Source organism: Macrobrachium nipponense, chromosome 33 (assembly GCF_015104395.2).
Source record: "Macrobrachium nipponense isolate FS-2020 chromosome 33, ASM1510439v2, whole genome shotgun sequence".
Classification (NCBI taxonomy): Eukaryota; Metazoa; Arthropoda; class Malacostraca; order Decapoda; family Palaemonidae; genus Macrobrachium; species Macrobrachium nipponense.
In genome coordinates this window covers 54727206-54740117 of record NC_087219.1, presented here as the reverse complement: position 1 = coordinate 54740117, position 12912 = coordinate 54727206, and the positions used below count along the sequence as shown (strand labels likewise).

Sequence of the window (12912 nt, the reverse complement as noted above, 5' to 3'; positions counted from 1 at the left end):
GTCCTGGGAGCTGCTCTTGTTGGAAGGACTGGACAGTCCTACTCCTCAAGACGCTGTAACTTCCGAGATTCAGAGTAACTTTACCCAGGTTATTGCACTGATTCGTCAGCACAACGACCGGGGGGAAGGATCGCCGCTCCCACCAGCAGAGCCCATGTCTCTGCTCGAGTCGTTTTGGGGCCCGAGAGGGAACCCAAACCGACGGTGGGTATGCCGCGATCGGAGCTTACCGATTCTGTCTTGAACCAGAGTCTCTCGTCTCCGGACAAGAAGGCTCTCTCAGTTCTGGCCGGTCGATCAAGCTACTTCCACCTCCTCTACTGCGACAGCGGCGTTTCTTTTATGTGTCTTCGGACACCGTATTTAAATACTCCTTCGGTCCTCCTGAGAGGTTTCGACCTCGACGAGGACTGGAATGAGTCGGAGGACGGTATCGGCTCTCTCCTGTCAGGTGTCGATCAGCCCCACCCAGACGACGTTCACAGTGGCGGCAGACCCTTACCTACAGTGAGAGTTCGTAACCCTCCTCGGGGAAAACGTTTTCTCCTGACGATACGTTTTCCCAGACTCTGAGAGGCCATCGCCGCAAGGCGATGGCTGCTCCTACTCTTCTCCAACTGCTAGTTCCACTGGGAAGGCGAGCGAGTATCCAATTCCTCCCCCATTCCCTCTCTCCTTACGGCTACGAGGGAAAGGGGAAGGATCCTACAGAGATTTCTCTATAGGATCCCACGTTGGGGACTGCGCTACCAGGGGGGACCTTCGGGTCTACCTGACGTAAGCCCCGGTCGTTGAGGAGGGATCCTGCCCCATTCTCGATTTCTACGGGAATCGAGAGGACCACCAGCCGATATCGTTTGACGAATTCGGTGGGGGTTTCGCAGACTGCTTAGAATTCTACGGAATTTCTAGCGCATTCAGAGTGTTTAGAGTTTCTTACGATCTCCAAACACTTAGGCGAGACCACGGTCCAAAGTGAGCGAGACGAGAATCCCCGATATGTTACACGATAATCGGGAACCTCGCCTATGCTCGAATTCCTGGAATTTCTAGCATTAGGAAGAAGACTGCTGCTGAAAGAAGACTATCTCACAGTAGGCGACCAACCTGGAATAGAGAAGAACGGACGGGAATATCCAGTTTGGCTGGAACTATCGTCTTAGTATTCTGTTCACCATTGAAGCTTTCCTTCGAGGAAGACTTCTCCTTCACTCTCTTTAATAGAGAACGAAGGTGGTCGATCTCCAATCCTTATTTGTTTTCTTGAAGGAAAGAATTTAGGATGGAGATCGTTGTTCAGAATCCTACAAATATACTACGTATATTAACCTCGCGACATGATTCTGCTAAGCAGTTGAATGGTCCGAGGGGTAGGCGCATATCCTGGTTATTCTACGGATTGCGACTTAGACGAAAAGTATTCTAATTGAACTGCAACCGGGTTGCCTGCAACCTCCCAGGAGTTTCCAGTTTCAGTTTCAATTTTATATACTTATGGTGTTGTCACAACAACGCCATTTAAGCTTTTATATTTACCGAAATTCGTTTCGCTTAAATATAATTGCTCGAGCATATCTTTTTATGCTCGGTGGTTCTAGCCGAACGCATTCCTTCGTGGAAAGGATTACTTGGCAACTCAGGATGACGAGTCAGCGACAGCTACTGCGTATTGAATTGCCCGAGGCATTTCAGTATCAGCTGCCGCTTTGAGATAGACGGTTGTTTATGTCTTTCTCACCTGCTTTGATTGAATAACAACCGTATCTCTGCCCAACAATCACGGACTTAAGTCTCTGATTAACGGGGATTCTCGCATACATGAATGACCATCTACTGCTGAGAAACGCTAGTATTCATCGTCTTCGGTATTGCGAGAATTTTAAACAGAGATATCTATTCGACTCTCATCTTTTCTGTTTACCGCACGGTAACAGAATTCTGTAATAGTCTCTTGCTGCATCGTATCCCGATAATGCGAATGATTTTTGCGGAATCTGAGTTTGTCCTCAAAATATCTTGTATTCGGAGGTGTACAATTGTTCATTGTTCACCCCGGATTAGCAGATGTATTGAAAGACATCGCCTACTCCCACACCTGCCAGCTCTACTTCCAAACGTTCAGCCCATGAGAAGCAGTTCTTCAAGCGGCTCTCCCCTGTGTTTCATTACTGAAGAACGCCCCGCTTTCATTGCACAACGGACAGCAATGAAATGGCGGTTAGCGTTTTCAGTCATTTGTAAGCACAGGTTTAGAATCTTGAGATTCCTTCTCTCGATTCAGCTGGAAGACGTAGGTTGCATTCATTGCCTACCTTCGTCTTCAACGTCACATAGTGTTGTTTCTCCTTAAGCTGAGATTCAACGTCTATGAGATTTTCTTGCCATCAGGGACCTCGGTCTTTTGAAGGCAATTGACTTTCGCCTTTTGAGCTTATGCATTAAGAGAATCATCGCCGCGCCGTCCGGCATCGGTGACTAACAAATATTTTATTTGTTTGGTCTCTCAGCATAACTCTTTAAAGGGCGAAGGTCACGTGACTTACCCGGATGCTTGGACAACTTGCCTCTACTGATTCCGAACCAGTCAGTCGGCAGCTGTCAGAGCGTCCGAGTCAGTTACGAACTATGCTGTGGACTTAGTTCGGTTGTTCCAGAGCAATCATTACTTCGTCTTAATAGCTTGTCAGTATGAGTACTGTACATAACCAAAGTCGAGAAGAGGGATAGGTCATACGACTATTCCCTTCTTTTCGTCTTAGGTAACTGCATGACTTCTCTTGAGAAGTCAAGCACAAAGGGATGGGGATTTGTGTCGCTCGATTTCGTACCGATCTTCGTAGCGAAGACTCAGAACCCTTCGGTAACTGACGATTGGTTCGAGTCCTTCACAATACCCTCCCTAATGGACGTCACCGCCTCCAATACGAAGGCTATGCTGCTTTGTCCTGTGAAGGTGCGACGGAGCTGTCTGAAGAAACTCGACACCCAGGATGAGTGTGGACGCCTCTTCATCATTCTCTCGCGTTCCGCAAGAACTTCTCCGTGGCGCAGGTAATGAAGGCAGGCGCCTGGTCCAACCGGACCGCATGCACCTCCTTCTACCTTCAGGATATTGCCCACAGTTCCTTGGATCTTTTTCCTTGGGAACCGTGGTGGTTGCTCAACACGTTGTGTAGTTAACCCAGACCCTCGCAGGCTGAACAGCATCGAGTCCTGGTGTGACCGTAAGAATGGATGAGGAATGAGAGTGTGACTGGCTCCTCTTCCCATCTTTTTCTTCCCTCTACCTTTGGGTAGAGGGACACGGTCGTCACCCTGCTGGGTAAGGACGAGATGCAGGTGAGCTACTCAATAGAGCACCATCCTATCCCTGTCAGTAGGGATAGGAGTAAATATCCACCACTTCCTCCAACAAGGGGGAGGAAGTGGATGCCAAATTGAGACTAACCCATCATTTTATGATTGTCTCTTGCAAACAGGAACAAGTTCTTGCTTGCTGGTACGAAGAGATACGCTTGCCTCTCTCTTAGTACTTGGCCCAGAGGTCTGACCATTGATCCTGCGGTGCACACCCCGATCAATCGGACAGAGGTTTGGATCCCTCCCTTGCTCTTACGACCAGGGAGGCACTCCAGGGTTGGACGAACACCAGTCTGTTCACCAAAAAGACTCAGATTCCTCCCACCAAGAAGTGAGTCTTCCTATTGTTAAAGGACCGAGGGTTTGTATTACGTATCGGAACAAATGACAATTTGTCGAAAATTGCATTTTTCCTAACTATACAAACCTGAGGTCCTTTAACAATAGGAAGGTAACTAGCGGCAGCTGGGACGGTCGTAAGCTTCGAACAAGGGGAGAACGGTAGTTAACTGCTTGTCCGATCGTGCGCGCGCCCGCGCGCCCGAGAGGTGAAGAATCACTTTTGCTTTAGGCCCATGCAAAAAGTTGCAGAGTGAGGGGTGGCATGAGGTGGGACTATATGTAAAGGACCTCAGGTTTGTATAGTTAGGAAAAATGCAATTTTCGACAAATTGTCATTTTTAAACTAGTAGTATATGAAACTAGAGAGAATTTTTTTTAGAAATCTTGGTAATTAGTTTGGAATTATTATAATCACTGAAATATAATAATTTTATTTTTTTATCCATAGGAATATTTTGATAAAGAATCCATTTTTCAATCGGTATATGAAACTGCACATAGAATTTTTTTTATTCTGAATTCTTCAAGAATTCAAAACAGCATACTATAATGATTGATAATTTTTTCTTTAACACCTAATATATGAGAGTAATTTTTCTTTCTAACACTTGAATCATGCATTTTGTGCCAAGTAAATGAAAGAATAGTTTTCAGCCCTTTAGTAATTTTAACTTTTAAGTTACAAGCACAAGACCTCCAAGCAGGAAAAAGTAGGCGTCTTCGTTGGTGTGGCCAGTAGTGCTGTGTGCTTGTAATTCCTAAGTTCCAACCAATGGCTGATATTTTCTCATTTGTTTGCTAGTTACAGTAATTTTCATATGTACATCACATGAAAAGGGTTTGTAACACAGTATATCATCTTACATTAGTGGCATCACATGACCATGTTTCATCATTATAAGTTTTTTTACATCAGTTTTACCCTTTATGTTCTTTGACATGAAAATAGTTCTCTTCACTCTTCCTTGTCCTGTGCTCTTTTTGACTGAACTCCCTTCAGGTCTAGGTTTCCATTCATTTTTCTCTTGATCCCATGGGTCTTCGTATTACTATTACCACAACTCCTGTTTTTCTGACCAAGTGCTTCTCATCCTCATGTTCAAACTATCTCTACCTTGTAGATCACTTAGTAATGCTATGATTTTAACCTATATTACAGAAAGAACTCATACGAGAAGTTGAAATGGGTCCATTCAAACACACTGTGGATGATGGTCTAGACATTCGAAAAGCTGCCTTTGAATGTATGTATACATTACTAGAAACCTGTTTAGATAGAGTTGATATCTACGTTTTCTTAGAGCACGTTGAAGGAGGACTTCGAGATCATTATGACATCAAGATGCTCACTTACTTAATGCTTACACGATTAGCCCACTTGTGCCCTCAGGCTGTTTTACAAAGGTATGTCATATCAAGATTTTTCTAATGAATGTCATATTAAGATTTTTTCTAAATCATTATGGAAAGCCAACCACACTTACATGGAGTGTTTATAAGTTCCACTATTTGTGCCTACAAGGCTACAGACTGGTGCCTTGTATGTGGAGGGTCTTTAGCATGCATGCATGAACCAACCATAAGCTTGGAAATAGGGTATGTCTTGGTAGAGATTGCAGGTTATTATTATTATTATTAATAGGGCTTAGTTTTTCCAGACCTCTGAGTCTTAAATAGACTCTTCTCGGGCTGGTGATGAGAGATTGGAGGTGAATGGAGGAATACCCACACTGCAATGACTTTTCTGCTGCCTGCAATGGAAGCGGATTTTGCACCCCATGTTGTCACTAAATGCCTCCTACTCGTAGATGCCCATAGTTGACCTTATGTGGTGCACTGTACCTTTGTGTCCCACTCAGTAGACCTTATGTGGTCCACTGTGCCTTTGACTCTCTAATCTTCTTCCGGCAGCCCCTTTTAGTGGACGTTATGTAGTGCACTGTATTACCTATGACCCTAACTGCAACCCAATTCTTTCTTTTTACAGTAACTCCATTCGTATTCTCTTTTATCTTATTGTACACCCTCTCCTGCCAATTGTTAGTGCAACTTTGATGTTCTCTTCCAGTTACACCTTTAAAACCTTTATACTCTCTAAATCCTTTTCAGCACTAAAGATCTCATAGGGCCCAGTGCTTGGCATTTGGCTTCAATTTTATATTTCTTTTTTCTCCACCTCAGTTTGTATTATAAGGGAAGAGCATGTGTTATTTTTCTCTTTGTGAGGAATATGCTGATTGATCTTCCAAGTGGGAGAAAGATTGGAAAATATAAGAATCAGGACAAGAGATGGTCATTGGTGTCATCAGGTGTATATCCCATTGGGGACACCATAGGATTCTTATAAATCTTTCCTTCTGCCAGTTACGTCCCATTATCACTACCAAAGTGTTTGCTCACCTAGAAAGGATGTACCTATAGCACTAGAGAGGCGCCTGTTCCTGCTCTTTCCTTGAGAGACAAAGGTACTGCCAGGGTTAGTGTACCACTAGCAGTTTTTATGTTCGTTGATGTTGATTACAGTGTTTTTCCTAGAGTAATAGATGTCATTTCTTGAATACTGGAAAAGATCTGACATACACTGGATATGAAAGATAGTGTATCTAACAGCTCTTCTTGACTAATTAGCAAAATGAAATAAAATTATCTTAAAAACTTGCCAAAAGAGAAACAGGATTGTCTCCTAAGCTGGCATCTCAGATGAAGACCTGTTGATACTGTGTTTGATGTGTCTGCACCTTCCAATCTTCATCTATTGTGAAGGAAGGGTACCTTTCCATCACAGCAGGCCTTATGGCAGCTGATCCTCCAGTACATTCTTCAACAGCTTAGACATTAGACCTCTGACTACGAAGGCAAATGCAGCATGTGTGAAGAGGAATCCTTGTTCCCCCTTCTTCATGTGCATTGTCGTTATCTTTGTACTGATTTTCCTTCTCCTTATCCCTAGACTCCTCTTTGCCTCTAAAGTAAAGAGAGAAGAATGTAAAGTTTAAGACCTTGCTTGAAAAGTCCATATGGAATCCTGTGTGTTCCTTTTCCTTGGAGAAAAGCAGGGATAGGAAATCACCAATGGGTGGTTGTCATACTTCAGGCAAGGCAGCCTCTCCTGCTCATGTTTACTTGGAAAAGAGAACTTCCCTCCTCAGCGGCGTGGTTGGTATGGTATTAGCGTCCCACCTCGGTGGTCGCGGGTTCGATTCTCGGCCATTCCATTGAGGAGTGAGAGATGTGTATTTCTGGTGATAGAAGTTCACTCTCGACGTGGTTCGGAAGTCACGTAAAGCCGTTGGTCCCGTTGCTGAATAACCACTGGTCCCATGCAACGTAAAAGCACCATACAAACAAACAAACAAAACCTCATCCCACCTAAGCTCTCGCCCTTTCATCGGGATGAGTATATGCATTCTGCTTGACCAGTGTGGGCTAAGTGCATATGACATGGGGGTGAACATTGCAACTTACTTACTCTATGCTTGCAGGGTCTCCTGGTTACATGTGCTCAAAGAACAGGTTAGGTGCTCACTCTCGCTCTTCTTTGGGAGTGTGTAGAGTGGAACTAGCACCATCTGCACCTTCTGGGCACATGGTTTCTCGGGTGAGCATACAATCTGAGCTTATTAGAGGGAGATATATCCAGTGTCTTTCACCTCGTGCTTGCAGTTTGCTGCTGATACCTTTGGAGGGTGTTTCACCCCCATTGTCCCTGTATGAGGTAGCTGAGACTAAGAATAGGGGTCAGTGGGATTGAAGTCTGAACTTCATTAGGATGGCGACTTGCCTTGATTTCATCGGGATTCACCAACAAAAGACTTGTTCAATTCAGTACAAGATAATGAGTAAGTGAGGGAGCTTAAGTATGGCATGACTCCTTCAGTGCTTGATGAGGGTGCATCATTGTGTGCCTCAAGAACCAGTAGGGCCTGGAGACCTTTCTCCTCAGAACCCCAATAGGCTGAGCTGGAGCAGCATTTCCAAGAGATTATTACTGTCAGTTGTGATCCCTCTCGACTGGCAGATGTAGCAAACTCCCTACCATGCCGCTTTCACATCAGAGGAGGTATTGCATACCAGAGGACTTGGAGGCTACTCCTCTCCAGTAAGACTTGCTAATATGCTGACTGATGAATGACCTCCCTTTGGAAAGGTTTTGTCAGGAGTTACATATGCTGTGTACTCAGGAGTAATTGCTTTGTCTTTATTGCTCGGCAGGCTTCAGAATCATCATTCACCAACAGTATTTGGGCTTGTAGTAGCACATCAATAGACACTCTGTGGATCTTGCTTTCTAATATATTAAGTCCCTTTATCATAACCTTTACTTTGCTTATTATGTAGATGTTGTACCACTAACAGAAGTTCCATGTAGTTCCTGATTTAAACTAACCTGTACTTTCTTACTTTTAACATTTAATTTAAGAGATTTTTAAAACATATAACCTCTGCAATTGTAGGCAAGCAATAAATGATAATATAGTTAATAAGTACTTTAGCTCTTGTAAATTAACATAGAAGGGATTTTTTAAAACGTGACCTCTAAAATGGGAGGCAAGCAAGAAATGTTAGTGTAGTTAATAAGTACTGTAGTTCATTAAGTTGAGGTGTTATTTAGTATGTTAGGTCCATTGAGTTGACCCTTTTAGTTTATGAAAATTTATGACAATAGTGAGCCACCTGATTACTACCATAGTATGTAGTTCCACTTTGGTTTTGTCAATTTTAATGGCTTAGTTACTTCATATGGTCTATGTAGATTATTATTGTAAATTATTATAAAGTAGTTTAACCAGACTGTTGAGCCAGTAGTGCTAGGTAGGGGAGAACTCATTAGAAATTTATTGTTTATGATGTAAGAATAAAAAAAAAAATTGGACAATTTTTGTTTGCTTGTAAATGTTAAATTTTGTAGCCTTGCTATATTGAATTTTTATAACGTAATGCATTTGATGTAGGCCATGTAATATTATGCTTAACAATAACATAAATTGTTAAATATATTTTTTTCTTAATTTCTTGATGTAAGTTTGTAGCATTATGCTTAACAGAAGCATGCACAACAAAGAAACAAACTTGTGGTTGCAACTGTTAATTTGCTCTCTCGTACTGAAGTTTTCAGTGTATGAAAAGTTGCCAAGGGTAGTCTTTTAATGTATGAAAAGTTGCCAAGGGTAGTCTCTTAACCCTCTTACGCCGAAGCCCTAAAAATCAAAACCTCTCCTGTATGTCGGCACCAGTTTGGAGTGAGCGCGGAAGCGGAAAAAATAATTTTTTCAAAAAATCACAGCGCGCTTAGTTTTGAAGATTAAGAGTTCATTTTTGGCTCATTTTTTTTTTCATTGCCTGAAGTTTAGTATGCAATCATCAAGAATGAAAAATAATATCATTATCATATGTAAATAATGCGATATATGGTAGCGAAAAAAAAAATTCATAGATAATTGTATTCAAATCACGCTGTGCAAAAAACGGTCAAAGCTAACGAGTTAATTTTTTTTTTAGTTGTATTGTACACTAAATTGCAATCCTTTTGATATATAATACATAGTAAAACAATAAAAGCAACACCGGAAAAATATTATCACAAAATGATGTACGAATTCGTAACGCGCGGACGTAAAAAAAAATGTTATTTTCAAAAATTCACCGTAATTCTAAATATTGTTCTAGAGACTTCCAATTTGTTTCAAAATTAAGACAAATGATTGAATATTACGATACTGTAAGAGTTTTAGATTATAATTGCAGATTTCGACCATTTCGGACGAGTTAAATTTTACCGAATGTCGAAATTTTTATATATATATTTTTTTATATGCACATATTTCGGAGATGGAAAAAGCTACAACCTTCAATTATTTTTTATTGTATTCTTCATGAATTTGCGCACATTTTGATATATGAAACTCTATAAAAAGGCTAATATGAAAAGGAGCAAATATTAGGATAATGTGATGTACGTATTTCGGAGACTTGCGGCCACGAATCGGCGCGCGGAGTGAAGGTAAATATATTTTTCAAAAATTCACCATAAATCACAATATTGTTTTAGAGACTTCAAATTTGTTTCAAAATGAAGAAAAATGACGGAATATTACTAGGCCGTAAGAGTTTTAGCTTACAATTGCGTTTTTCAACTATTTCGGTAGAGTCAAATTTGACCGAACGTGGTTTTTTTTCTATTTATCGTGATTTATATGCAAATATTTCGAAAAAAGAGAAAAGCTACAACCTTCAATCATTTTTAGTTGTATTCTACATGAAATTGCGCACATTTTCATATATAAAACTTTATGTAACAGCTAATTTTAAATGGTGCAACATTTCGACAATCGCACAAAAAAATTCTGATTTTTTCGGAAGAGTTACCGCGCGAACGTAAGGAATTTTTTTTTTTTTTTTTTTTTTCATAAATTCACCATAAATCGAAATATTGTGCTAGAGACTTCCAAGTCGTTGCAAAATGAAGGTAAATGATTGAATATTACTAGAATATAAGAGTTTTAGCTTACAATTGTGTTTTTCGACCATTTCGGTAGAGTCAAAGTTGACCGAAAGTTGAAATTTTTGCACTTAACGTTATTTCTATGAAAATATTTCGAAACTGATAAAAGCTACAACCATGGGTTGTTTTTTGTTGTATTGTGCGTGAAATTGCGCACATTTCCATATATATAAAACTTTATGTAACGGCAAATTTAAAAGGGTGCAAACATTAGGACAATCGCACGAAAAAATTTATCGGAAGAGTTATCGCACGAACGTGAGGAAAAAGTTTTTTCATAAATTAACCATAAATCGAAATATTGTGCTAGAGACGTCCAATTTGTTGCAAAATGAAGGCAAATGATTGAATATTATTATAATATAAGAATTTTAGCTTACAATTGCGTTTCTCGACCATTTCTGTAGAGTCAAAGTTGACCGAAGGTTGAAATTTTTGCACTTATCGTTATTTATATGAAAATATTTCAAAACTGATAAAAGCTACAATCATGAGTATTTTTTTGTTTTATTTTACATGAAATTGCGCACATTTTCATATATAATACTTCATGTAAAGGATCATTTAAAATGGTGCAAAAGTTATGTCAAAGTGACGAAATAATTTCCGAGATGTGTCACTGATACTTTTTAGTGCGATAAGAAAGAAATTCGCGCTTGCGCGCCTGCGTAGCGATTGTAAACAAAACAACGCCTTGATCCGTGAACTCCCAGCATCCCCCAAGGCGCGTGATACAAAAGTTTTCGGCTGGTAGGCCTATAAGTATTTTTCCGCGAATTTTTAAAAAAACTTTTTTGAGCCGACGTATGATACGTCCAATCGGCATACGGGAGACATTTTGACACGACGTTTAATACGTCCAATCGGCGTAAGAGGGTTAATGTATGAAAAGTTGCCAAGGGTAGTCTCTTAATGTATGAAAAGTTGCCAAGGGTAGTCTCTTAATGTATGAAAAGTTGCCAAGGGTAGTTCTTCAAAGACTCATTCATTTTTGCAAAAGTAACCAGTTCAATATATTTGAAGAGGATAGTTAAGAAATAGTATGTAAATGATGTAGAGCATAGTTCAGCTGTGAATTAAAACTAACAATTGCTTTCAGGCTTGAACGACTGGTTGAGCCTCTGCGTACAACTGTAACTACGAAAGTCAAGGCCAACTCTGTCAAACAAGAATACGAGAAACAGGACGAGTTGAAACGTTCAGCCATGAGAGCAGTTGCAGCGTTGCTAACTATTCCAGATGCTGATAAAAATCCTCAGCTTTCTGATTTTGTTGCTCACATCAAGTCAACTCCTGAATTGCAGTCCCTCTTTGATTCAATTCAACGTGATGCTTGCCCCACACACGATGCGATGATGGATTTAAGTTGAATAAAGTTGAAATATGTATGAGATGTTATTTATGCTAGATCAAAAATTCATAAAGAATAATATTTGTATACATTGTTTTTCATTTTTATGAAATTGATGAGCTTTGTATACAAAATTTAAATTATAGCATCGCGATCAGTGGAGTCTTGGTGCATCCCTGGTGGAGTCCACAAACAATTGCTAGCTATCAGATGTACCAGCAGTGTTGGCCATGTTGTGAAACTCAATTTGGGCAGTCCTAATTCATTACATGAAATTTCAAAAGTGCTTTCATACAGTGATCATTGGGGTTCAGGCTGAATTAGTGAATGTGCTCTTAACCACGTGGCTCCAAGAAGTGCAGTGGACATAAACAATTATAAAAGGTGACTTGTGAACTAGTTCTTGAATACGCCTCCTAACTAGGGGACTAGTTCTTAAATATGCCTCCTAAGCTGTAAAATAAATGAAAAAATATTATTAAGTTGAAGGTCACTGCAGTAAATAGGTAATGTAAATTTTCCAAGTTGTTATGGCTCAGGTCTCTCTAGATACAGTCTGTACATTTGAAAAAGATACACCAAGGGGGTGACTTTAGGTGTGTGTGTAAACAGCCACTTTCGTTGAAGTCTGTGATTGAGTCAATCTCCCAGCTTGCTGTGTTCTGTAAATTTTGCATTCTAAATGCATTACTTTTTTTACATTTCTTTCCGATTTCCTAATTCATACCTAGCATTATATAGCTTTTTGTATTGTCAGCTGATATGAACATCAGGTTTTATTTCATTTGTTTGCATACAGATGTTGCGTTAAAAGATATAAGGTGAAAAACAGTGTTATTGTTTTCTTAAGCCCAGCACAAAAATTGTTTAAAAAAATAAAAAAAATATTTAGTTTTAAATTTATTTAATAACATCTCAGTACAGTATTGTGATATGAATTATGAACAGGTAAAGTAATTATGATTGTTATTTATGTTATTATTTTAAGTGAGTTCATGCCATTTTTTTTTTATAGAAATATCCATGTTACCACATGAGATTTATCCTTTAGACTGTTACTCATACCACTTTTTTGTTTTTGTTTTAAAAAGTCAGTCTGTCTTGTATCTAGATTTAATACTTGTAATATAGTATGAACTTTCAATCTTGTTTTCATGTTTCATAAACTCCTTTATGTTGTATACTGTATTGTTAACTGCTTCATGTGGTTGTATTTTTAACAAAGCTACAACTATCATGAATAATTCCAGCTGTCACAGTTTGCAGTGAAATGTTTTAATTCTCATTTTGAAATTAATTGGATACATAACAGCTGAAGCATTTAGCATTTCACATACTGAAAGTCCAAAAAGAAAAA

General features: G+C 39.7%; 1 protein-coding gene across 1 annotated transcript in view; it reads left to right on the top strand.

The window, feature by feature from the left end:
- Positions 1 to 12699, top strand: part of LOC135203205 (cullin-associated NEDD8-dissociated protein 1-like) — a 123733-nt gene extending 111034 nt beyond the window's left edge. The window contains exons 19-20 of the mRNA XM_064232956.1: positions 4862 to 5106; positions 11304 to 12699. Of these exons, the coding sequence (XP_064089026.1) occupies positions 4862 to 5106; positions 11304 to 11574 (516 nt within the window). The 3' untranslated portion in view covers positions 11575 to 12699. The remainder of the gene's footprint in view (positions 1 to 4861; positions 5107 to 11303) is intronic.
- Positions 12700 to 12912: the final 213 nt, after the last annotated feature.